The sequence below is a fragment of the Macrobrachium rosenbergii genome, chromosome 6 (assembly GCF_040412425.1).
Source record: "Macrobrachium rosenbergii isolate ZJJX-2024 chromosome 6, ASM4041242v1, whole genome shotgun sequence".
NCBI lineage: Eukaryota > Metazoa > Arthropoda > Malacostraca > Decapoda > Palaemonidae > Macrobrachium > Macrobrachium rosenbergii.
The window spans coordinates 2,640,469-2,668,015 of record NC_089746.1 but is presented as its reverse complement, the minus strand read 5'-3'; the positions used below and the strand labels follow the sequence as shown (position 1 = coordinate 2,668,015).

The following is a 27,547-nucleotide window of genomic DNA, read 5'->3' as shown; positions in this document are numbered from 1 at the left end:
CCCCTCAAACTCTGATGTCCTGGCTTTGTGGTCTTTGTGAATCTTACAGTTTAGGAGGAAACTGATATTGGTCCTGTTATTACTGTTTTCCTGAAATCAGTTAAGGGATCCTACTCTACTGCAGTATGGTTCTGCAGTTAAGTAACTAGCACTCTTCACATAGTTTTCGGCTACAGTACTGATGCGGCCGCATTGGCCTCGAGGAAAGTGTTTTGTTGGAACCAGACTCACAGGCCCTTAACTTTCATCCCTAAGGTCTGTGTTCGTCTAAGAACAGTACTCCGTCCACATTCGGTTTCCTGGTCTTTGAGTAATGTATCGGAGTTAGCTTCGGTAACCAACAATCATCTTGTTCTTTCCTTTCCTTGTTAAGGAAGTCCCAAAAATTTTTAATCAGCTTAGCTTCTAGTGTTAGTCTTCCTGTACTGTCTGCCCTGTCTGGCGGAACCAATCAGTTTGGTTTCCCCTCATCAGGGGTAGTGTTGTGAATTCCTCACCCTAACTTTCTATCCTCAATTGAAGGTCCTCATTTTTGGTGGTCACCTTGGAAAGTACTCCCCTTTTACAAGGTCTGTTTCTATGTCCAGTTTTCTCCTTTCAGGCTTTTTTAGACAGGCCCTCGCAATTTTGTCAGGTCCTCTCCTTTAAAAAAGGGGGGGGCAGGGTCTGCTATTAGGCAGGAAGTATTTTCTTAATACAAGCCTATGCAGGTGCTATTCTAAGCTCATGATCTTAGACGGTGACCACTTACATTATTTTCATTACATGAACTTAGAGGACCTTACTAATGTTCAGGGTAGAATTCTTCTAGTTTTCAACGTTTCTATTTAAGTCTTTAATAGCATAAGAATGATGTTTATTTCTCTGTTACTATTTCACTGGGTGACACGGGACTGATCCAGAAAAAGGATTTTGACAAAGGAAAATCTATTTCTGGAGAGGGGCCCGTGTCACCCGGTGACCCACCCTGTTTTTCATTCTCTCCCTCCCTTGATAAACTTCATTCTAGTGAGGTGGGTGCTAACATGGAATGCGGCTAGTGTTGCCTTGTATACAGTCCGCGAGTAGTGCATGGGCTTGTCGGCACCTCCTCGTTGGGACTTTTGACATTGGGAATCTCTATAGGATAAGGTTCCGTGTTTTTGTAGTTCACCCTTTTCCATACACGACTCCATCTAGTGGAGCTCGCTCTGGGGTAGTAACTCCAGCATTTCATTTAGCTTTCTCTGGTATCTAGCAAACGGAATTACCTAGAAATAAGTGCTGAATGGACTATTTCACCGGGTGACACGGGCCCCTCTCCAGAAATAGATTTTTCCTTTGTCAAAATCCTTTTTCTTTTTACAGAACAAGGCAAACACTAGGAAAAATGTTAGGAATTCACAAGTTCAGTATGTACTTAAATACATTGAAAAAAAATTTTTATGATATGCTGTGTTTACTTTAATATTAATATCTGAATATTAGTAAATAGTTTTTTTATATAAGTAACTTAACCAATGATTACATAGCTGTTAGTTTCACTCGTTCGGCAGCTAAAATTTTGACATTCGCGGTTAGGCTACTTTGTTTTGGGGTAGGTGATGTGCCCCGACCCACTTTCAGGGGAAAGAGAGAAACAACTTAGCAAAGAGCTTAATTTGTTTCTGCTGGCTGATGGTTGAAGTCCAGTGGTTGGCAGCAGCTTTAATTTTGGAATTCACTTTTCTGGTTGTTGTTTCATTGGCAATTGCTGAAGTATTCTTCTCTTAGTAGCCTTTCGGCATATTCAGTTAGTGATAGGTTGTCTTTATTGAAACCTTATTGTCAGATTACAACTTTTTTCCTGATTTGGACTTGTTTTTGGATTTTCACAATGTCTGACTAGTGTTTCTAGCTTTAGGTATTGCAGCAAAGGCTGCAATACACGTCTGACTAAAGAATCATATGACTCTCACACAATGTGCATAGAATGCAGGGGACAGACATGCTCTGTTGATTTCAGATGTTCAGAGTGTGCCGATTGGGACATAAAAAAGTGGAAGACTTTAGATTCTCACTAAAAGAAACTTGCTAGGGACAAGAAAAGGAAAGCGACCCTAGGGAAAATAGTGTCATTAGCTAGTCAAGAATTATCTGTCGCTAAATCAGATTCTAATGTTCCTTTAATTTCAGTGAACCCAGTTCTAACCTCTATAACTATTCAAACCTCTCCTTTACCCAGCTCTCACATTTCCGAACCCAACCCCATGGCCAGCCTCGAGTCGAAAATCAACAAGAGATTTGAGTTAATAGTGGAGTCAATTGCACAGTTAACTTCTTCAGTGAAACTGCTTATGGATAAGAAAGGTGATTCAGAGCACCCTGTAGCACCCAGTGCTAGTGAAGTGTTGGTGGAGGAGGTGGCTGCTCATCCCGCCAATTCTCGTAGGCCAAGGTCCCTGGCATACTCCCCCAAAACCTGTGAGGAGTCAAACTGGTAGCCTAAGGGAGGTCGGTGGGGTCTGTCCATGAGTAGTCACCCCCTTGATTAAGCCTGTTGACGTCTCCCTGGCTTCAACCAAGAGCCATTGGAAAGGTCTCTCAGTGGATGTTCATTGTAAGTCGTCTAGCTCTGAGGAGTTAAGTTTCAGGCGTCAATGGCGCTTCGTGGAAAAGTCGCACCCTTTGAAAAGGCGCCTTCTAAGAAGAGTAAAGATCCTGAGCTCCCCTCATGTAGTCACTGGGACAGCCCAGAGCGTTTTTGTTCGAGTAACTTCTTAGCAGAGGATATGCTTTCTTACCAAAATGCCAAGCTTCCCGTAAGCGCTCTTCGTCTTCTAGAAGAACTTCTAAGGAACGTCGTCAAGTGCCTGAGCACCCAGCAGTCTCAGAACTTCCTTTGGAAGTTGAACACCCAGTAGCTTCAAAGTGCCAGATAGTGCCTGAGCGCCCAGTGTCTCCCGTACATGCTCCCAAGTATTCCATCATGTTCTTTGGCACCCGAGTGCTCACTGGCGCCCAAACACCTGAAGGTGTCCTTGCTCCCTGTAGCTACTGACCTTCCAGTAGTTTCAGAGCACCCACTGGCACCCGCATGTCAACCTTCGCGACGTACTTCTTTGATTGTCGCTCCTGCTTCTTCTACGCTGGTCAGAGTTTCGTCTTTTCCACATCCAGAGCCATCAACTGCACAGGTGCCTCTTAGTACTCAGGCCCCATCTTCTGGTATTCTGGCTCCTACAGCTGTCCTGGACCCTATTCAGAGTAAGCTAGACAGCATTTTGAGCCTGCTCAGGAAGGCTCTTCCGCCTTCCCAGACTTCAGCTGATTTGTCATTGTTGCCTGTATCCTCTGACGAGGAAGAGGTAGTGGAACCGGACATGCCTTCGACAGCATATGCCTCTTTGTTGAGATTCCTGTGGGCGGCCTTCCCTAGCTTCTTTTCTCCAGCAACACCTTCCTCTCCTGCTTCGGCTTTTTTAATGGGGTCTCAGATGGCCAGTTCCTCGAAAATACCTAAACTGGTAACTCTCTTCTTCAGCGAAGAAAACGCCGAGTGAAGTAGAAGGATGGTGATCAGAGAAGAAGGACCAAGGTAGAGCTACTTTTAGTTTTCCTTCATCCAGACTTTGGCGAGTAAGTTAACGCTTTTATGCCATAGGAGAAGCTCCTTTCCTGGGTGTTTCTGCCTCCTCCCAGGAGGACCTCTCCAGGTTGATAGATTCGGCCCGGAGATCTGCTTTCACTTCAACGAAAATCATGTTTTCTGCTTAGGAACTAGCTCATCTGTTAAAGAATGTTTTTAAGGTGTTTGAAGTGATGAGCTTTCTAGACTGGGCTGTAGGTGCCCTGGCTCGGAAGATTAGAGAATGTATGGTATTGCCACAAGAGTCCTCTGATGACTGGCTGGGAATTCTTTCCTGTATTGAAAGAGGAATCAGAGATAGTTCCCAGGAGTTAGCTGGCCTTTATACTATGGGTATTTTAAAGAAAAGAGAACTGTGGTGTTCTTTTACATCTAAGGGAGTGATTCCTTCACAGAGATCAGCACTCCTTTTCTCTCCCTTGGATTGGCTGCATCTTTTTCCCCAAGCTACAGTCCTGGGTATAGCTTCTGAGCTTCAGAAGAGTACCCAAGATATTCTTTCACATTATTCAAGATGCCCAAAGGAAACCCCTACTTTTGCTTCCAGATCCACAACACTGCTGCAGATGCATCCCTTTCGGAGTGGCAGACCCAGGCCATATAGTAGACCTTCCTCCAGAAAGCGAGGACAAAATCCTCCATACTCAAGTAGGAGCAAGGCTGGGAGAAGAGAACAGAACCCTGGATAAGCTGTCCTGAGGGAGGGCTACACCATACCCTTCGTGCAGAAGCCTCCTTTAGTCAACACGCTTGTCACATTGACAGCTTACTCACCAGGCTCAAAGAGGTTTGCAGCCCTCTCGCAAGAAGTCGCATCTCTCGTCAAGAAAGAAGCCATAGAGACAGTAGAGGACATTTATTCTTAGGGTTCTACAACTGATTGTTCTTAGTCCCCAAGTTGTCAGGAGGCTGGAGACCTGTATTAGATGTCAGCGCTCTGAATGTCTATGTACAAAAGACAAAATTCAAAATGGAGACAAACCAAACAGTTCTAGCATCCATTCGCCAGGGAGAATGAATGGTGTCCATAGACATGCAGGATGCGTACTTTCACGTACCAATCCATCCAGATTCGAGGAAGTACCTCAGGTTTATTTTCGAGGGCAAGGTGTTCCAGCTTCGGGCCCTATGCTTATGTCTTTTGACGGCCTCCCAGGTTTTCTCCAGAGTACTGGCTCCCCTCATGAAGTGGCTTCATCTGATGGGAATCAGGATATCCATTTACCTCGACGATTGGCTACTGTGATCCCAATCGAGAGAACAATGTACAGAGGACCTTCGGAGAACCCTTCTTGCTCAGGATTTGGGCCTTCTGATCAACATGGAGAAATCACAGCTGACTCCTCAGGAGATTCATTATTTAGGAATGAAGATAAACACTTGGGAGTTTTGGGTTTTCCCAGTTCCAAATGGAGTAGAAACCTGCCTGAAGGCAGGAAACGAGATCTTGACTCTAGACAATTGTTCAACCAACAGGTGGACGAGTCTTTTGGGCACCTTGTCGTCCATGGAGTAGTTTGTCTCTCTGGGCAGGCTCCACATGAGATCTCTACAGTACTATCTAAGAGTCAGCTGGAACAGGAAGTGTCTCCAGGATACATCTGTATTTTCAGTAACGTCTGAAATAAAGAAAGACCTGCGCTGGTGGAGTTGCGAAAGAAGGCTAACGGAAGGAAAGTCTCTTCTTCCTCTGAACCCCAGCCTAGAGTTCTTCTCAGATGCATTGGATCTAGGTTGGGGAGCTCTTCTAGGGAGCAAGGAAGTCTCAGGAACTTGGTCCCAGAAACAGTGATTCTGGCATATAAATGTAAAAGAGCTGAAGGCGATACATCTAGGCCTTCAATTCTTCTCCTAAGAGGTGTGCAACAAGACAATGGCAGTCTGTTCAGACAGCACGACTGCCCTGTCTTACATAAAAAAACAAGGGGAACTTGCTCCTTCTCTCTTTATGAGGCAGCAAGAGACGACCTTCTCTGGTTGGACCAGAACGACACACAGTGACTCGCTTCACTCAAGGAAGACTTAATGTTCTGGCGGAAGAATTAAGCTGCCAGAAACAAGTTCTCCCCATGGAGTGGATGTTAGACCCACTAGTATGCCTAGATCTCTGGAAGCTATGGGGAAACTGATGTCAGACATATTTGTGACCTCCAGAAACCATTGTCTCCCTCTGTTCTGTTCGCCAGTCCTGGATCCTCTAGCATGGGTGACGGATGCCATGTTGCAGGACTGGTTGAACATTCAGCATGGTGAGACAGGTATTAAACAAATTTCAGCCACACCAAAATGTATCAATGATTTTGATAGCTCTGTTTTAGCCAGCGAAAAACTGGTTTCCAGATCTGCTCAAACTTCTCTCAGACTTCCCGAGACTGTTGCCTCAAAAGCAGCAGCTACTCAGACAACTGCACTTCAGGCATTTTCATCAAAACCCTGTATACTCTGGCCCTGACAGGTTATAAACTGTCAGGAGATGCTTAGAAAGAAGGGCTTTTCAAAAGCGGCTTCAGACTATTGCCAAATATAGCAGGCAATCTTAAGAACAGGACTATCAGGCAAGGTGGACAATCTTCAGGACATGGTGTAGAAGACAATGTTTCCTCTACTCAGGCCTTTATAGCAGAAATAGCAGATTTTCTGCTATATTTAAGAACAATTATAGGTCTCTCCACTTCCTCTATAAAGGGATACAGAGCCATGTTAAGCTCCATCTTCCGGGACAGAGGAACAGATTTGTCCTTCAACCAGGATTTGTCGGACCTCATCAAGTCCTTCGATTCAGTCAAACAAAGGGAAACTACTTTAATCTCCTGGAACTTAGACATAGTTCTTAGGTGGTTATCCAGTCCCCATTTTGAACCCATGCAGCCTCTCTCTCTTAGAGACCTTACTGGACAGACTCTTTTCCTGGTCGCTGTAGCCTCAAGAAGGATTCCTCCGAACGATAGGTGGTTGTCAACCTGTTGTTTGCCACAAGTTTCAGATGACTACTGTTGCCCAAGTATGTTTGCTTATTCCACAAGGGACCTGGACCATCTCTGTAGATCTGAAGGACGCATACTGGCATGTCCCTATTGCCATTCCCTTCCTAGGGTTTCGGATAGGGAAGGAAACATACAGATCCAGTCGTGCCTTTCAGGTTCAATGTTGGCCCCAAGAATCTTCACATAATTAGGATTAATAGTTGTCCAAGAGCTCTAGAAAGAAGGATTTTAACTGGTGGACTACCTAGACAATTGGCTAATCTGGGAAGCCACCAGAGAAGAGTGCTGACGAAACCTGAGAGTGGTAGTCAGCAGACTCCAGTTAAAAGATTTCATAATAAATAGGAACAGTCCCACCTTACATCCAGCAGACATTTTCTGAGGCTTGGACATTGTTGGGATACTCTTTGCAACTGGCTGTCTCTTCCCAATAGCACTCAAACCCAAATAAGGAAGGACCTGAGAAGATTCCTTGCACAGCCCAGCTTTTCCAGACTGCATTTGGGATGATGCCTGGGCCTGTGGCAGTTTGTATGTGATAGCTCTAATCCTAAGATCGTGACTGGTTATCAGGGGTAGCATTCCTCAAACACTATAGCTATGAGCTCGAGCCAATTTGACTACACTGTGTGTCAGTAAGTTGTGTGGTAAGTCCTGGCCCCATAGGCACTTTAGTGGAAAACCAGGGGTCTCCTTGATGTAGTTGGTGGTCATGCTAAGATATTGCCAGGCAATGCACAATAATCCCACAACCGGACTTAGCCCATTTAGGTGAGTCACCTTAGAACTACCAGGGATAATACATTTATAGGTTTGTGTGTTGTTTCCTGTTCTTTATTGCTAAACCCTAATGGGTATCTGGAATAAAAAAATGTTGATAAATTGTGACTCCACCTTGGAGTGAAATTTTATCTGGGTTGTTGGATTTATTTATTATAAGGAGCTAGTCAGAGTATTTTGTAAGCTCCTTTGGGGTGTAAAAACGACTACACTATAAAAAAACGGGTTTTGATGTAGGAAAACAGGTTTTGATGTAGGAATAATCTATTTTGTTAGCTGCTGTGAATCCTTAAACCAACCCACTTTCCATGATGAAAAGGTATGGGATTGGGAGGAACATTTGCCTTGCACAGACCTGTCATGTGATGAGGTAAATGGCTGACGTATGCACTGTTGTCATGTGTGTGAGAAAGGTTAAGGAAAACCGAACCAGTTGTATTGTAGACGAGGTAGTGCCCTCTTGAGTCCTTTAGAATATAAAGCACTACTCTGGCTGAGACTAACTATAAGAGAATTCATTGAGATTGATGGTCTGTCTGGAGCCCTGGGAAGACCATTAGAGTAACTCCTTTGGCAGCTACCAAAAACAGGTTTTTATATAAGTAACTTAACCCAGTAATTCAATAGCTATTAGTTTCTTTTAACCGGCAGCTAAAAATTTTGAAATTGCGGGTCTGCTAGTTTGTTATGGTAATGGCGACATGCCCCGCCCACTTTCGGGTGTAAGAGAAGGTACAACATAGCGAAGAGCTCCAATTTGTTTCTGCCGGCTGTGGTTGAAGGACTGTGGTTGGCAGCAGCTCGAATTTTGGAATTTATACTTTGTTGGTTGTTTGACTTATCTTCAATTGGTGAAGTATTTAATTTCATAGCCTCTTGGCATAATTAACATAGTGTTAGGTGAATTTTGATCATTGATTGACGACTCTTTGCCCGTTTTTTGGACTTGTATTAGACTTTTCTAGGATGTCTGACACTAGTAATGCTAGCATTAGGTATTGCAGCAAAGGCTGCAATACTAGACTAACTAAAGAATCTTACAACTCGCACACTGTTTGTATTCCATGTAGGGGACAAACGTGTTCAGTAAATATACATTGTGGGGAGTGTAATGACTGGGATATTAAGAAGTGGAAGACTTTAGATGCACATATCAAAAACTAGCTAGAGATGGGAAGAGGAAAGCTATGGCTAGGGAATCTAGTAAAGCTTTAGCTAGTCAGGATTCATCCGCTAAGTTGGATGCAATTGCTCCTGTAATTTCTTCCGATCCCATTCCATCTCCTCCACCTGTGCAACCCTCTCCTTTACCAGCTCTCACGTTTCCGACCCCAACACCGTTGTCAGTCTGGAGCCGAAAATTGACACTCGCTTCGAGCTAATTGGCTCCCAGTGCAAGTGCAGTGGTGGTGGAGTGGGTGGCTGTTCGCCCTGCTGATTCTCCTAGGCCAAGGTCCCTGACATACTCCCCAGCACCTGGGAGGAGTCAAACTGGCAATCTAAGGGAGGTCGGTGGGGTCTGCCATTGAGCAGTCGCCCTCACGGTTCAGTCTGTGATGAATCCCAGACTGCAACCAAAGGCTATTGGAAAGGCCTTCAAATGAGCGCTCATTGTATATCCTCCAGCTCCGAGGATTTGAGTCCCAGATGCGCGCGTGACACTATGCGGACAAGTCATGCCTGCTGAAGCGGCTTGCAATGGAGTTTGAAGGTCCCCTGTTCCTTGCAAGAAGGGCAAGGATTCAGTGTGCCCATCGTGTAGTCATTGGGATAGCCCTGAACAATTCTCTTCTGCTTGTTATGACGACGATCGTAAATTGGTGTAGAGGTGCCTTGTGGCATGAAGACGTTCTTCGTCTTATAAAGGAGCTACTGCATCAGGACTTGCGCACCCAGCACCTTTGTCTCTACAATCAGCGCCCGAGCGGCCAGCAACTAGCACCGAAGCGCCCAAGCTCCCGTTTGCGATTAAGCGCCCACTGGCGCCCATTCACCAACAGGTTTTGTCACTGGCTCCTGTCTCTACAGCGCCTCCCGAGCACCCATTGGCGCCCGCTACTCCACCGCTTCTTAGTAGTGTCGTTTTGGACATTGTTCCTCCTGCAATTGACCTGATTCAGAGCAAACTGGATAATATTCTTAGTTTGCTTCAGAAGGCTCCCCCTACAGCTCAGACAACAGCGTACTTATCGCTTTCTCCTGTCTCTTCTTAGGAAGAGATTGTTCCCGATCAAGATGCGCCTTCATCGGCGTACTCTGCGCTGTTGAGGTTCCTGCTAGCAACCTATCCAAGCTGCTTCTCACCAGCTACTCCCTCTGTTCCTGCTTTGACTTTCTTTATGGAAGCCCCCTCAGTTGATCCTTCAAAATTACCGAAGTTAGTTCTTTCCTCTTCAGCAAGGAAGGCACTGGAGGAAGTAGAAGATTGGTTTTCTGAGAAGAGGGAACAAGGCGAAGCAGTTTTTGTTTCCCTCCTTCCAAATTGTCCAGGTCGAGCTACAGGTTTTATGAGACCGGAGAAGCTCCTTCTCTGGGAGTCTCTGCCTCCTCTCAAGGAGACTTCTCCGGCCTTATCGACTTGACTAGGAGATCAGCTTTCTCCTCAGCCAAAATTATGTTCTCGGCCTTTTTAAGGTGTTTGAAGTGATGAGCTTCTTTGACTGGGTGGTAGGCGCTCTAGCGCGCAAACTAAGAGAATGTTCTTTGTTACCTCAAGAGATCTCATCGGATCTCTTGGGAGTACTTTCCTGTATTGACAGAAGCATTTACAATAGTACACAGGCGTTAGCCAGTCTATACGCCATGGGTATTAAGAAGAGGGACCTTTGGTGCTCCTTTACTTCAAAAGGCGTCACTCCATCTCAGAGATCGGCCTTCCTATTCTCCCCCTTGGACAAGACGTATCTTTTTCTGCTGGCTCAATGGCCGCCAACTGCAGGACGCTCAGCGCCCACTATCAGGCGCTAGGCACCCGCTATTGGGCACTAGGCGCCCACTTCGGGCACTTGAGGCTCACTCTCTGGCGCCTTGGCGTCCGCTCTCAGGCACTCGGCGCCAGTTACTGGGATCCTGGCACCATCTGAGCCATCTCTCTCTCTACTGCTGGCTCCCTCACTTCCTTCTTGTGCCATTGCCAGTCTTGTTTTAGGTTTACAGATGTTAACCTTGTGATAGTGAAGTGTTGTGCAGTGGAGAAGGTGTCTACTCGTTCCCCCATTCTCCTAGACAAAGGTCCCTGTTATACTCCTATATAACCCGGGAGGAGACATACTGGAAGTCCACGGGAGGTCGGGGGGGTTACACATGGGTATTCGCCCCCTCAGTCGAGCCTGTTGCCGGTCCCAGGTATCGACAGACAGCCAGGAAAGGCGTCTTTCTGGATGTGTAGTGGAGTTGGTGGTTATCTGGCCCTATCAGCTCTCTAAACCAGTCCCTACCAGACTCCCCTACACCTGGGAGGAGGCATACTGTCAGTCCATGGGAGTCTGATGGGGTTTTGCCCTCGGATAGCTGTCCCTCAGTCAAACCTGCTGTCTGCAGGTGTCAACGGACAGCCATGGGAAAGACGTCCATAGAGATGTCCTTTTTTCTAGTGATCGTCCAGTGTAGAAAATGCAGATGGTGTTTTGTCCAATGAATAGCAGCTGTTGAAGAGGCATTTTTTCTGATGATCTTCGCTCTTCTCTGCTCTCCTGTGAGCTTTTCGGGGAGCAGGGGTATAGCCCACACCTTATTTCTAATGGGACAGCCTTGTGCTTTTGTCTCCTGAACTTCTGGTGGTGGATCGCCAGTTTTGGTGCCAAGCAGAGCATCAGTGTATGAGCGTTCTTTTTGTCTGCTTCTGTAACTCCCGTTAAGTGCCCGAGCACCTAATAGTGCCCAAACCTTCAGTAGTGCGCAAGTGCCCTAGCTGCTCTTCATATAGAGCTCACAGCACCATATCTTATGCGTCTGGCGCCATCCTTGAGAATAAGTTTGAGCAACGTTTAAATCTGGTAGTGAGTACAGTGGCCCAGTTACGGGCATCAGTGTCAATGGAGGAGGCGGCTGCCTGTCCTGCTGATTCTCCTAGGCGCCAGTCCCTGCCATACTCCCTACTACCTGGGAGGAGGCATACTGGTAGCCCAAGGGAGGTCAGCTGGAACAGGAAAAAGTTTCCGGACTCGTTCGTGTTCCCGATAACGATAGAAATCAAGGAGGATCTTCCTTGGTGGAATTCCAGGAAGAGGCTGTCAGAAGGGAAATCTCATCATCTGAACCCCAGCCTAGAGTTCTTTTCAGATGTGCTGAACCTAGGTTGGGGAGCTCTTTTGGGATTAAAAGAAGTGTCAGGAACCTGGTCCCAGGAACAGCAAAACTGGCACATTAATGTGAAGGAACTACAGGGGATATTTCTGGGCCTACAGAAATACAGGCAGGACAGTAGCAGTGCATTCAGACAACACGACGGCACTGGCGTACATCAAGAAACAAGGAGGAACCCACTCTTTCTCCGTGTACGAAGTGGCAAGGGACCATCACCGACTTCCTCTCTTCTGCTCACCAGTTCCAGATCTCTTGGCATTGGCGACCGATGTAATGATGCAGGATTGGTCCAATAAAGATCTGTATGCCTTTCCCCCCATTTGGGTTAGTGAGGCAAGTCATTGACAAATTCTGGTCTCATCAAAACCTATCCATGATCTTGATAGCCCCCTTCTGGCCAACAAAAGAGTGGTTCCCAGATCTTCTGGGACTTCTTGCGGACTTCCCACAGAAGCAACAACTTCTCAGGCAACCTCACTTCCATCAGTTCCACCAAAACCTGTCTTCTCTGGCCCTAACAGGGTTCAAACTGTTAGGCGACTGCTTCCAAAGAAGGGCTTTTCAAGAGCGGCTGCAGACGCAATTGCGAAGTGTAGAAGACAGTCTTCAGATAATGTCTACCAGGCAAAATGGTCCATCTTCAGGTCCTGGTGCAGACAAAATAACGTGTCCTTTCTGAAACCTCTGTAGCAGAGATAGCAGACTTTCTTCTGCTCCAACGCTTTGCTAAAGGACTTTCCACCTCTACTGTTAAAGGATACAGAGCTATGCTTAGCTCAGTTTTCCGCCATAAAGGAATGGACTTATTGTCGAACCAGGATTTGTCCAACCTTATTAAGTCCTTTGACACCGCAAAGCCTAAAGGAAAACCTTTGCTGTCCTGGAACTTAGACGTGGTCCTTAAGTGGCTTTCCAGTTCACGTTTTGAGCCCATGCAATCTGTCTCTTTAAGGGATCTTACCAGGAAAACTCTTTTTCTGGTCGCCTTGGCCACCGCTAAGAGGTCCAGTGAAATCCATGCTTTAGACAGAAACAGGATTTTCTCAGGGGAATGCAGTTTGCTCCTTTTCCCTAGACTTTCTGGCTAAGAACGAATCGCCATCGAATCCATGGCCTCATTCTTTTATGATCAAGAACTTAAACAAGATAGTGGGTCCATCTGAAGAAGAAAGAACTCTGTCCAGTAAGGACCCTTAAGTTTTATCTTGACAGAACGAAGGACATTCGTGGTACTTCAAGAAATCTTTGGTGTTCTGTGAAATATCCCTCTAGACCCCTGTCTAAGAATGCCCTGGCATTTTTTCTGAAGGATCTGATTTCCGAAGCACATTCCATGGTGAACGAAGACTCACTAAACCCCACGAGATAAGAGCAGTCGCTACGTCTTTGGTGTTTAAGCACAATCTATCCCTTACGTCACTTGTACAAGTGACATCTTGGAAGTGCAAGTTGGTGTTTGCATCGCATTATTTAAGGGATATCAGATATCAAGACAACTTACGATCAGTACAGTACCTTGGGTCCGTTTTACGCGGCTGGAGTGGTGTTGGGGAAGGAAATGTAGAAAGCGATGTTCTTTCTTTAAGCTCTTCTCCTTGCTGAGGGTGCTGAGTTTTGGAGAGCCTGGGAGTACTATGTACTTGGAGTACCCTCCAGTCTTTTGGTTATAGTTGGGGTATTGGTGTTTTTAAGTGGTTATGGTGACTATTTACTCTGGTTATTCTGTGTGGTACTGTGCCCTGGGCAGGGGCATCTTGTTGTACTTTGCTAGCCCTCGGAATTTAGTCCATCGCTACAAAGCACAGTCATCGCTACAAAGCACCCACTGTAGTAGTAGGCCCTCAAGGCTTTACCGCCTCGCCTCTACTGGATAAGATGAGCGCCAACCAGAGGCAGTATCTACCTGTAGCAGCTCTCTTATCAAGTAAGGTTCAACAACATTGATTCAACGTTAGCAAATTTCTGTTCTCAAACTCATTAGTATTAATAATGTTTTGGGGTAGATATGTCCAACATTCCCACCTCCATTTAATGTGGGAATCAGCTATGTAATTACTGGGTAAGTTTCTTGTATAAAAATGACATTTTTTTATAAAATAAAGTTTTATATATACTTACCCAGTAATTACATAATCGGAACCTGCCCGCCTCCCCTCAGTTGGACATAAGGGCATAAACAAATTGAAGCTCTTTGCTATGTTGTACCTTCTCTTACACCTGAAAGTGGGTGGGGCATGTCGCCATAACCATAACAAACTAGCGGACCCGCAATTTCAAAATTTTGAGCTGCTGGTTAAAAGAAACTAATAGCCATGTAATTACTGGGTAAATATATATAAAACTTTATTTCAATATAAAAGTCATTTTTCCTATGTCAGAACCTGTTATTTATGCCATACATCTGGTACTATGCATACACTAGATATGTTTTTATGCTATACGTGGTCTTGAAGGGTTTTGTTTGGGTTGTTTTGACTAACGTAAATTTTCAGCAAATGTCGGGTTCAGGAGCATAACTCTTGTGTAGGTAGAGGAGTAACTACTGCTTTCTTCATTGTAATAAGTGATTTAGATTTGTGTACTGTATTGAATTGTAACTTGTTTGCTATATGTTATTGTAACGTTTGTGGGAACATTTTATATTAAACAGTAAGTATTTTATGCCTGCAGGAGTTGTTAAGCTATAGTGATGGTGAAGTTGGTCCAGGGTGTGTGCAGGAATGCCGAGCCAAAGGTGCCAATCTTTTGGGATTTATATGGACACACAAGGATGACTTAGTACTTGTTACAGATCATGGAGTGGAGTTTTATCAGGTAATGTTTATAATTTTCTAGAATATAGATATATAATTTATAATCAACAAACTTAGTGTTTTACTCTCAATATTGTGTTCGTATAAGAGACAAAATTCGTGATTTGATCGTGTTTTATGCCATTTTATTTAGGAGTTAAATTTTAAGAATTTTTGTGTTGAGTATTCTCCTGTTAAAAGGAGTAGCTTGTTGGCACTATGACATCCTATCTTTATTAGAGTAGCTTGTTATATTGTGAATGTACAATTATCCAATGCATTTTAATTATTTCATTTGCTGAAAACACAATCTTGTCACTTTACACAAGCCTTTCCTAAGGTCAGCAGCTCCATCAGATCCAAAAACAGGAGTCCTCTCATTTGACTGAGTAAGCATCCAAGGAAATTGGAACCCAAGTGGAATTTATCTCCCTCTGCATGTGTTCTGGGAAGGATTGCACACCTAGCCATTTTTCCTTGTATGGTTTAGTAAATTTTGAGTTTTCTTATTTGCTTCCTTCTTCATCAATTTTTCCATTTGAATTTTCGCTTGGATTTTCTGTAGTATGCCTTCGTGTTGGCAATCTTTTTACAGGTAGTTCCCGGTTAATGGCGATCTGATTTTATGGTGCTTGTCTAGCGATGAAAATCGCCGATTTCCGCGTATTGGGGCTGATAATTGGGTATTGGCGCTGATACATACGTAACAGAGGTGCTGATAACTGAAAATCAGCGCTTTTTGGCGCTGATAAGCCTCGAAAATCGCCGAAAAAGCGGTTAGTGGCGATTTTTTGGTTATCATCACACCCTCAGGAACAGAACCCCGCCGATAATCGGGGACTGCCTGTAATTATTTCTTAATGATTGTTATCTTCACTGGCCAGAAGTGCCGTAAGTGCCTTGGTGCTAGTCACTTTTATGTTTACCTGATTTCCTATGAACAGTGTCACGCCAACTACACTCCCTGACAGTGCTCATTCATCAGTGGGCAATAGATCATTCAGTGGACTTCTCTGCCAGGTATATCCCAGGCAGGAGGAATGTAGTGGCGGACAGTCTGAGTCGTCGAAGTCAGGTCATAGGGACAGAGTGGTCTTTGCACCAGGACATAGCAAACAGGCTTTTTCATCTGTGGGAAAGGCCCTCAATAAACCTATTCAACAAGAAACTAGAGGTCCTCTGTTTCATGGTTCCAGATCCCTTTGCAGTGGCAGAGGATGCCCTGCAACACCCCTGGAACAGTCTAGAGGTTTATGCCTTCCCTGCATTTTGGCCTAATCCGTCAAGTTTTGAGGCCTCTCAGAATCTCAGAATGCCCCTAGTTGCTCCCATGTGACCTCATGCGGAATGGTTCCCTAATCTCCTAACCTTACTGTCAGAAGCTCCTAGAGAGATTACTCCATGGGACAATCTTCCTATTTCAACCCTACTTCCAGAGATACCACCGCTCGGTATGGTCCCTATCTCTTCACGGCTGGAGACTATCCAGTATCTCCTCCGAGCAGAAAAGATCTTCCTCAGCAGTGTACCAGGGCATGTGGGCCATTTACTGTAGTTGGTATCATCAGCAGGGTCTCTCTCCAGTCGGAACTTCTGTTCAGCAAGTAGCAGACTTTCTTGTTTTTCTTAGTAGAGAGAAATAGACTTTGTGTCTTCCATCTCAATGCTTATCAAGAGCCTTGAGCAGTCTTGTCCTCCAAAAGAACTTAGACAACCCAGTTGGGACCTGACTTTGGTACTGGGCAGCCTCACCCATGTTCCATTTGAACCTTTACGCTGTGCATCAGACAGGAACCTGACTCTCAAAACGGTTTTCCTGTTGGTCCTGGCATCTTTGAAATGAGTTGGTGAACTCCTTGGCCTGTTCTTTGATGTCAAACATACGAGAGGTTGAACGTCTGTAGCCTTTGAATTTGTCCAGGAATTACTGGCTAAGATCTTCCTTAGCTGTGTACCAGGGCAAGTGGGCTATTTACTGTGGTTGGTGTCATCAACGGGGTCTCTCTCCAGTCGGAACTTCTGTTCAGCAAGTAGCAGACTCCCTTGTTTTTCTCCGCAAAGAGAAACGACTTTCTGTGTCTTCCATCTCAATGTTTCTCAAGAGCTTTGAGGAGTCTTGTCCTCCAAAAGAACTTAGACCACCCAGTTGGGACCTGACTTTGGTACTGGGCAGCCTCACCCGTGCTCCTTTTGAGCCTTTATGCCATGAATCAGACTCTCAAGACTGTTTCCCTGTTGGTCCTGGCCTCTTTGAAACAAGTTGGTGAACTCCATGGCCTGTCCTTTGATGTCAAACATACGAGAGATTGAATGTCTGTAGCCTTCGAATTTGTCCTGGAATTTGTGGCTAAGAGTCAGAACCCCTCTTCTCATGATGACAGATTTGAATCCTTTTCCATTCCGTTGCGTAATGACTTTGTTGACAACGATCCAGATTAACTGCTCATTTGCCCTATTAGAGCACTAAGCTGCTATCTGAAAAGGACTCGTCATCTCAGACCAGGGTGCTGAAGACTTTTCATTAGCACTGACCGGAACAAGAAGGAAGTGTCCAGGAAAACAATCTCCTTTTGCCTTTGTGAAACTATTGGACAAGTTTATAGTTTGACTTCATACCCCAGTCCTAACAGTGCATGCAAGAGCACATGATGTTAGAGGGCTTGGCCCTTCTTTGGCATTCAATAAGAACTTGTCTGTTCAAAGTATTTTGAAGGCTGGCACTTGGCTTTTCAGACCACCTTCACTTCCTTCTATCTGTGGGACATTGCCGACAGGACCTTGGACACTTTTTCCTTGGATCTGGTGGTGGCTGCTCACCAGGTTGTGTAACTCATCCAGTGTCCCTAGCAGGACAGTTTGTATCTGATATAAGATGACAGTATGAAAGTTAGAATGAATGAGATGACTGGTCTCTCTCATTTTCCTTTCTCTTCTTCTCTATCTGGTGGGCAATGAAAAATCATTCCATCATGTGCTGGATCGGGTTTGATACAAGTGAAATTGCAGCCTTTTTGTTTGAGTTTTGCTTATTCGTACATGAATATTAAAACTTTTGCAAAAGCAAGCCCCTCCTCTCTCTAGCAAGGGGAGAGAGGATTGGTAAGAAACTATTGGTGGCTATGAAGATATCTACAGATATAGTTCTTTAACTTCCTTCTTCATTGTTGCATTACCTTGTACGAAGACCGAGAAGTCTGGCTGTTAAATAATCACCACTTATTTATCATGCCAGAAGCCTCGGTTTCCTTTCATAGGCTTCTTTAAGCCAGGAAGAGTTACCAGGTGTGCTGAACCTCCAGTCAGTTCCAGACTTTCTTTATCTCCCTCCAAAAGTGAGTTTATCTGTAAGTTAAGACCCAGGTTTGTTCCGCATATGAACAAATGACAAATTTTTTAATCAATTTGTATTTTTCAGAGCCAACAAACTTCCAGTCAGAACTTATACAGCCCACCTCTAGCCACCCCTCAGCCAAGTTTTCTGGGCTGGAAGAAACTGAGGCATCACCACCTCAATTCATACGTGATGGAGGTGGCGGTTGCCACTTAGGCCTATTAACCTACCTTGTTGTCACCAATTCCTTGCATGTTTTCTTTTTACCTATTTCCAGCTGGTGTTAGAAGAATTATCCATGACTTAAGACCACAGGTTTGTTAGCTATGAAAAATACAAATTAATTAAAAAATTTGTCATTTTGTCAGAGTTTTGGATGATTTTACTACTCACTGTTTTCTTATTTATCAAATCAGTGTAGAGAATATAAGTATTGTTTTTAAGTAGTCCTTTACGTAAGTGACAAATTCTAAGAAGTTTAGCTATCAGTTACCAGTTCACTTCACGGGTGTGTTGATATTGCTTTGATGTTGGTTGTGTATGCTTTTCTGTTCTCCAGTATTTCTTATTTGTCTCCACTGGGTTATCTTACTTTTGTTATGACTGGAGAATTGGGATGTTTTTTAAGCGTATTTTCATAGTTTTGCATATGATTATCATTATTTTCACATTATTTCAAATCTTATGTAGCCTAGTTATTTTTTCAGATCTCCAAGTTCTGTGTTTTTAGTTGGCCTGTGTCATATATGTTTTAGAATTGGAAATAAAAGTCATACATACTTTGTATGAATAACCTAGAAAAATAATTCAAAATGTGTAAAAACATATCTTGTTCTTACACAAATACAAGCCCTTGGTCCTTTACTTACTTATATGGGGGGTTACTTTCAGTAAAGCTGAACTGGCCGCTAAAGACTTAAGGCAGTGCGGTGGTATAACTACCGGCCGGGTAGTTGGGTGGTGGCAGTGGGGAACCCACGCTACCACCCTCCAGGTGTCACGCACTCACTTTACTTTCCGGCCTCGTCTGATGCGGACGTGTTTTCCTGCTCTCTGCTCGGACCTTCCTGGATGCTAAAGCTTCACCTTTTTCATGGTGTTTTTGTTCCTGTTTTTTCTTTGTTACTTCAGTATAGCTGTGTGTGTTTGTAATTATGGATGAACTATTACAAACCCATGATTTTGATAAGCCTGTGCGCCGGGTATGTCCGGGTAAGGATAAGAAATGTGGCGCCTTCCACTGTAGTGCGGACTCGGACCCACATTCCCTTGCTTAAAATGTAGGAAAGGGAGCAAGGACCCCCCTGATTGTACTGTTGATGAACCTTGTGATGAGTGTAGGCTTTGGTCCCCCGAGCAGTGGGATAGGTATTCTCGGAGGCCTAGATACAAGCGTAAGGAGACTAAGGCGTCGGAGGTGCTGTCTTCAGCGCCTTTGACTCCGACGGTTGCTAATCCTTCACAATCGTATCTGAGCCCCGAAGGCCTGAATCTGTCTCTCTGTCCCTTGTGTCTGCATCTGCAGTCACAGAGGAAGTGAGATCGGTGGACCTAGCCTACACTCCTCTCAGCTCTCCCCCCTCACCCAGAGTCTCTGATCCCTGGATTAGGGGGGGCCCCCTACCCACCTTTGTCTTCCACAGGGTTGGCGTCTGTGCCGGGTTTAAGTCAGGCGTGGGAATCGCTCAGTATGGTTGGCAGCCCTGATCTACCTTCGCTCCTCGAGCACATCAACACTGCTGTGCGGACGGGAGTACTGCTCCCTCCCCCCACTACCCACATGGTTGACGCTCTCACAACCACTACCGTCACCACTGTGCTGCCAGGGAGCGTGATGACCACGGTGGGAACGCACCATACCTATGGTGCGGTTCTGACTCCAGCCATCTCAGTGTTGACGGTAGCTTGGCTGGTCTGCTCGGTCACCCCGCCCCCACCTGGCTATGCTCCCACACCTCCCACCTCGCTTCCACCATTGCCCGTGCCTGTTATCCAGACGATCCATCCAACGTTACCTGCGTCTGCCCCAGTTGTTCCTGCTACCACTGTACGTCCACGGCATGAGTCTCCTGCCGGTTCTTGGACTCTTGTGCCATCTGCTGTTCCTGCCCCCGCCCCCGTTGACCCCTGGTCTGTCTTTGGTAAGCTGGGGGATGTGGTGTTATCGCTGATTGAGAAGAAGAAGAAGAAGAAGAAGAAGAAGAATGCCAACCGTCCCCGTCTTCGTCTTCCACTTCATCCTCGTCGTCCTCGTCCTCGTCTTCGTCTTCGTCTGCCTCTTCACCCCCTCTTCTAAGTCCAGTTGGTCTAAGAAGGGGAGGGTGGTTACTCCCCACCCCACCCAAGAAGACTCGCTCTTCTAAGGGGGTGCAGTCCTGGTACCACTTCAGCTCAGCTAACAGGGGAGCCTGCGCTTCTCACGCAAGCTGAGCTGAACGCCTTGGAGGGGACAGCTCTATCTGCCCTCCAAGTGATCTCCTGGCTCGACAACTGGGCCTTCGTGTTGTTGAGGATCACGTCTTCGTCTGGCACTCAGAGCGAAGACTCGACCTTCAGGAGTCTTTGCCAGTCTGGTGGGAAAGCCATTTCGTTTATAACCCACCAGACAGCAAACCTCTGAACAAACCTGGTACTGAAGAGAAGGGATGCTGTGTTGCCCCGAATCTACAGATCAGTGGGCACCGAAGTTGTAGTCTCCCTGCGCAATGGACCCATTCTGGACGCCACATCCCTCTTCCCCAGGGGAGAGGTAGATGCTGCGGTGGACAAGAGGAAGGCCGATGAGTGCGACCGTCTTGTCTACCAGGCAGCGACAGAAGGTGTCGCACAGCCTTCTCGTTCTGCGGCCCGGACTGTGAGCCAGGCTAGCACCCCAGCCCCAAAGAAGTCTGGTGCTTTGGCGGGTGCTCGGGGGAAAGTCCAGACCTCTTCTTCTTCACCTCCGCGGAAGGAACCGCAGGGTCCCTTTCGCCAACCTGTTCCCCCCAAGAGGAAAGGTAAGGCAAAAAAGAAGAGGGGAGGAGCTCACTAGAGACAGCGAGCCCCCTCAGATGCTGCCGTAGGTGGGGGTTGCCTATCATGCCACTGGGCAACTTGGCAGCGATACGGAGTGGAGTCCTGGGTAGTGGATGTCCTCTGGGAGGGATATTCTCTACCCTTCTAGTCACTGCCTCCCCTCACCGACACACCGGTCCACTTCCCCTCTTACCTTCAAGACCCCCAGAAGAGACAGGCCCTACTTTAGAAGGTCGAAACTATGTTGAGCAAGGTAGCCATCGAAGTCATCGAGGATCAGTCTCTGGGTTTCTGCAGCAGGATCTTTCTCGTGGAGAAAGCTTCCGGCGTTGGAGACCGGTAATCGACCTCTCCCCCCTGAATCGTTTTGTTCGCCAAACACGGTTCAAGATGGAGATGGTGCAAACGGTACTGTCAGCCATCAGGGAGGATGGCTTCATGCTGACGATGGACTTGATGGATGCGTACTTCCAGTTAACAGTTCATCCATCATCTCATCGGTAGTTTTGCTTTGTCCTCAATGGAGTGGTCTACTAATTCAGGGTGCTGTGTTTTGGGCTGTTGAGCGCTCCGCAGGTATTCACGAGTGTGTTCACCTTGGTGTCAGTTTGGGCCCATTCGCACGGGATACGTCTGCTGAGGTATCTCGACGATTGGTCAGTCCTGGCAAGCTCCTGCTTGCAGTTGCTGCAGGACAGAGATCACCTCCTCGGGTTGTGTCGCGAACTAGGTGTAGTGATCAACTTCCAGAAGTCGGATCTCATTCCCAAACAGAGGACTCAGTATCTGGGCACACTGATCGATATGGCAGCATGCAGTGTCTTGCCCTCACAGGCTCGAATCAGCACGTTCAGGAAGGTGGCAAGGCAGTTCCTATCGAAGCAGGACCAGCCAGCTCAACAGTGGCAAGTCGTGATCGGTCACCTGTCGTCATTGGAGAAGCTTGTTCTGCATGGTCGGCTCCACCTTCGGTCTCTCCAGTGGAGACTGAGGGACTTCTGGGATCAGTCTCGGAGCTGTCGGCCAGATACATCCCAGGTAAGAGGAACGTTCTGGCGGACACGCTCAGCCGTCAGGATCAGGTGGTGGGATCCGAGTGGTCCCTTCACCAGAGGGTGGCGGTCGGGCTCTTCGGCCTGTGGGGGCGTCCAGTAGTGGCTCTGTTCACCACCGGTAGAACAGAAAGCTTCCAACCACCTCCTCCGTCGTACTGGACCCATGGGCAGCTGCAGAAGACGCCTTCCAGCACTCGTGGGACAACCTTGAGGTGTATGTCTTCCCCCCCATACTGTCTGATTCACCCAGTTCTCAGCCGAGTTCTGGCATCGACGAATCTACGAATGATCCTGGTGGCTCCCAAGCGTCCTGAGGCCGCTTGGTATCCAGACCTGCTGGCTCTGCTCTCCAAGGTACCAAGAGAGCTTCCCCTCTGGCACAACCTTCTACGTCAGCCGCATGTAGAACGGTACCACCAGGCCGTGGCCTCCCTGTCTCTTCTCGCCTGGAGGTTATCCACCATCTCTTGTGAGCGAGAGGCTTTTCTTGCTGAGCAGCAACAGAGATGGTAGGATACCTCAGGAAGTCTTCAGCAGCAGTTTACCAGGGAAAGTGGGCCGTCTTCTGTGGTTGGTGTCATAGACGGAGTTAATCTCCGGTCGGAGCCACTCTTCAGCAGGTAGCGGACTTTCTTGTCTATCTTCGTTGGGAGAAGCTCCTGTCGGTTTCAGCGGTAAAGGGATACAGGGCTGCGTTAGCCCTGGTCCTGAGTTGAAAGGCATCAATATCTCATCCTCCCTGGAGATATCGTTGCTGATGAGGCATTTCGAACAGTCTTGCCCTCCCAGGGAACTCAGGCACCCTGAGTGGGATGTGTGTCTCGTTTTGTGGAGCCTGACTTGTGCCCCATACGAGCCACTGTGAGAAGCCACAGACAGGGATCTTACTCTCAAGACCATCTTCTTGCTGACCCTGGCATCGGCAAAGAGGATTAGTGAATTACAGGGACTTTCCTTTGCAGTTAAACACTCAAGGGGGTGGGCATCGGTGACGCTCGAGTTCGTAGCGAAGACACAGAATCCAGCGGTCCCTGATGCATGATTTGAGTCTTTCACGATCCCATCCCTGAGTGACTTCGTTGATAATGACCCTGTCAAGTTGCTACTCTGTCCTGTACGGGCGCTATGGGGCTATCTGAAGAGAACACGGCGTCTCAGGCCTGAGTGTCAACGACTCTTCGTTAGCACCGGGACCCCTTAGGAGGAGGTATCCAAGAACACGATCTCCTTCTGGCTTCTTGAGATTATCAAGAAAATGTATGCAGCAGCTGGAGGGGACGACGCCAGTGCTTTATGCCCCCGCGCTCATGAAATCAGAGGGATTACGCCTACTCTGGCATTCAAGAAGAAACCTGTTGGTTCAGCAGGTACTTAGAAGGGGGCGTGTGGTCACGCCAGACCACATTCACCTCTTTTTACCTATGGGACGTTACCCATTGGTCCTTGGATACCTTCTCCTTGGGGCCAGTGGTGGCTGCTCAACAAGTTGTGTAACTTACCCAGCTCCTGTACAGGACAGTGTTGTGCCTCGTCTGTTGTATGTGCATGATTGGGCGTGAAAGGTGAGTGACTGGCTCTCCCCTTCATGTCATCCGACTTTTTCCCTTCGGGCAGAGAGTTTGGGCCGTACAAGCTGAACCAGACGTCAGACGCAGGTGAGTTTCATATCTTGAGTATCCTGATCTTTGTTGCATTTCAGGTACACATTACAGTAGCATTATTAGAGAACAGTTACAAGAACAGGCAGTCCCAGGTTATCGGCGGGCTTGGTTATCGGTGATCCAGTTGTACAGGGCTTGTCTAGTGATGAAAATCTGCAATTTTCAGTGGAGATTTCTGCTTATCGGCGCCAATAAGCCCCAAAAAATTGCCGATTTTCAGTTATCAGCGATTTTCGCTTATCGTCAAGCCGTCGGAACTGAACCCCCACCGATAACCAGGCACTGCCTGAATAACTTTATTTTTATCATTGTGTGAACAATAACCAAAACAACAAAAAAAGGGCACCAAATTACACTGTGAGGTTGGGGAATTTACAGTATCGTATAGAAAAGATACAAAAGAATTTACAGTAACATTATTAGAGAACAGTTACAAGAAGAACATAAAAAAACACAAAAAAAAAGGCACCAAAATACACTTAAGGTTTTGGAGTACTGTTCTACTGTGAGCCATCGTTGTAGTGACACTGGAAGTACTAGGCATTGTCGAAGGAGGAATTTCTAAGATGTTCTCCATGAAACTGTCACTGGAGACTTGGCTGAGATTTGGCAGTGTCAGAGGCAACAGCAGTGTCATGACAGGTATGGGTGTAGATGACCCACTGCCAGGAATACTGTACTGCCTGGCCAAGGAGACAGCCGTTGAAGCTGAGCTACTTGCGGTGTCAGGCGGTAAAGTTGCTCCGGTTGTGCAGGTCACTGAGGCATGAAGGATGTTGAAGGTGCAGAAAGCTGAGGTGCAAAGGATGTTGAAGGTGCAGAAAGCTGAGGTGCAAAGGATGTTGAAGGTGCAGAAAGCTGAGGCTCGAAGGATGTTGAAGCAGCAGGAGGCTGAGGCGGGAAAGGTGTGGCTGATGGCGTTTCTTGTTGCATTTCCCCAAAAAAATGTCTGGTGTGTGGGAAAAGGTCAAAATTCGCTTGAGTTTCCCTTCCTTCGTTGCCTTCTGTAGTCTCTGCAAAAAAAAACCTGATCTCAGCTTGGATGTATGTGTAGAAGTACGGGTCAATCTCCGCACAATCCTTCGCAGCCTTCTCGAGGTGGAGGTTCCAGTAGGCCTTCTGGCATTTGGCTGAATGCGCTCCAACAGTGCCTTCTTATCTGCTTTGTGTTTTCAGTCACCTAAAAAAAAAAAAAATACTAGTCAGTACTGTACACAAAAGTAATATATATTTCATTGCAGAAATGAAAAACAGGAAAAAATCAGACAGTAAAAAATTTCTATAAAGTTAATGTTATGAAACTGAAAAATATTTTATAAATGTTAATCAGCATGTTTGTTATATGTTTCAAGATTGGAAATAATGAAATATTAACCTTCTCAAGGATGGAGTTTTCAGTCTCCTGAAGTTCTTTCTGTTAGGCCTCCTTTCCTCAATGGCAGGGATGATGGTCACCTCATCATCATCTCCACCAGCCGCATCATCTGCATCAGGGGTATCAGGAAGGGCAGCGGCAGCACCACCGGACTGTAGAAAAAGAAAACAGGAAATCTATTAATAATTTTGGAAACAGCATATATGAAAAATGAATATTTTTATATTGTTATATTTAATAATCAGGAATGAACATAACATATGAAACCAGTACAGGGCAGAACAATGACCTCTTTCAAACCAAGGGTCTTTGGCTTTCTCTGATGGACAATGTGTTTCCCAAAGAAGCTGAATGTCATCGGGATCCACATTTCCCTGTCCGTCAGGTCCCTCACTGCTCCCTGGCCACTCTTGGTCCTGGTCAACCGCCCATACCTAGTTCATATGGACTTCAACTCAACTGCGGTCAAAGGCAGTACGAGGGACCTGGCCTTTTCTGCCAGGAGTCTCATCTTCTTCGCAACGTCCTTGAAGTCAGTGAGGCCCCGGTCATATGCAGCCATTCCCCCAACAACCTCTTGTTGGCGTTGGATACAAAAACACAAGGTGTTTCCTTGTGACATTGCTGCCCAGACCCCTCAATGACCCCCTCTGCATCTGTCGTGAACTCATCGTCGCCAAGGGCTTCCTTGTCCCTGCTTTCCGTGGTCAGGGGTTCCTCTTCGAGGTCAGTTGGAGCCAGTGACATCGACGGAGACGATTCTTCAGTGGCTTGCTGAAGGGTCTGCAGACAGGAGTCACCCACAGGAGAAGCAGATGCTGCTGAAGAGGTGCTCGGAGAGACATCCTTGTATGGCACAACCTTCTTCCTCACAACCCTCACAACGTTTTGGGGGCATGATGAATCCTTGAAACAATGAGGATAGTAGCACAGGTCAAATACAGGTCGAAGCTGATGAAAGACTGTTGATCCGAGAGTCTGGGATGCTGCCTGTTATGCCTGCGAAGCACGTGACACAATCACACTACTGCGCATCTCCACTGAGCACACTGTGGGATTGCCAAGTACATGATGAGCATTGTACTAGATGGCACCTGTTGACATTGCTAATTACGTCTGCCATAATCAAATGCCGACACCATGGCGCCAGTCGTGACGCCATTATGAAACTGTTGCATCATGTGGCATGACATGGTGACTTTTGGCAGTTGTTGTGACTCAACTACATACGTGTTGTGCAGCCTTGCACATGCGCCACCACTTGGCAGATGTCGTCAAACTCGGCGACTCAGTTAGAATCATGCCGATTGATAGCAACTTGGTCGTATTCAGGGTGTAGTGGTGTCGTAGTTTGGCTGTTACGATGGTCGTGGTCTGAATCGCCAATGTGTGACTCTGGCATTATTTCATGATTTTTAGCAGCTAGAAGCACCATAGAAACCATTCAAAGGTACAAGCCAAAAAATAACATTGTACAACAGATTAAGTTGTTATTCCTTAAGTTGTATGATAATGGGAAAAATATAGAAATATGTTTGATCACTGCCCATGTAGAGATTAAGGCAAATCAAGAGGCTGATGAAGCAGCCAAAGAAGCAGCCCATATGACAAGAGCGAATGTAAATACAGTATCCCTATTAATGATTATGTAACAGAAAAACAGGTATTATAAATAAATGACAAATATATGGAATGAAGAACTTGAAAATGATAAATTAAAACAAGTAAAACCTGATATTAGAAAATGGAGTTCATCATACCAAACAGAGAGTACTGTAAACCCTCTGTACTTGCAGGGATGTGTACCACACCCCCTGCAAATAGCTAAAATCTGCGAATACTTAAAAATCCTCTAAAAACACTTAGAACTGCCTAACAAAAAACCAATAAAAATGCTTATACCTGAGTATTTTAATAGTTTTAACACAAAAAGTGCATTTAGTCATGAAAATATGAAAATACAATTATTAGTGAATATTTCTCTGAAAAATACCACGAATAGATGAAATTTCCGCGAATAATATGTACAGCATATATGTTCTATAGAGAAATCTGCGAATCAGTGAGTCCCGCGAATCTTGAGAATGCGAATACAGGGGTGTACTGTACTGTATATGCAGGTAATTCTGACATGTCTCTGAATAGGCCATACTGGTCTGACACATGGGCATTTAAAGAACAGCCCACATAACCTTGCTTTGGGATGCTTAGAATGCAAATTGATGATAACAATTGAACATGTGTTATGTGAATGTCCAAAATATAACCAGAAATGGTTATCAAGTTTTGGAAATAGATCAATCATTAAAATTTTTTCAGAAACTACATTTTCAATTGTTAAAATTTTACTATTCATCAGGAGCTGTAATTTAATTGATAAAATATAAAAAGTAATTTATGAAAATACAAAAACCCATGGGATGTTTAACGAATGAAAAAAAAATTTTTTTTTTAATCTTAACTTATTCTGATTTTTATCATTACTTAGTTTTTTATTGTGCAGATGGAAACATGAATAAATGTATTTAATGTGTGGGTGTATTCCAGTGTAGAAACATGCATTTTTGCATATTTTTAAAATTTCATTTCATCTTAGCCTTCACGCCAGCCCTAGGAGAGCCATTAATCAGCTCAGTAGTCTG

At 45.8% G+C, this 27,547-nt stretch overlaps 1 protein-coding gene across 3 annotated transcripts in view; it reads left to right on the top strand.

Annotated features, from left to right (window-relative positions):
- The window catches only part of Bulli (regulator of MON1-CCZ1 complex protein bulli), a 441,067-nt gene that overhangs the window by 48,496 nt on the left and 365,024 nt on the right, over positions 1 to 27,547 (top strand). For all 3 annotated transcript variants that reach the window (XM_067104768.1, XM_067104769.1, XM_067104770.1), the window contains exon 3: positions 14,347 to 14,490. In XM_067104768.1, the coding sequence (XP_066960869.1) occupies positions 14,347 to 14,490 (144 nt within the window). The remainder of the gene's footprint in view (positions 1 to 14,346; positions 14,491 to 27,547) is intronic.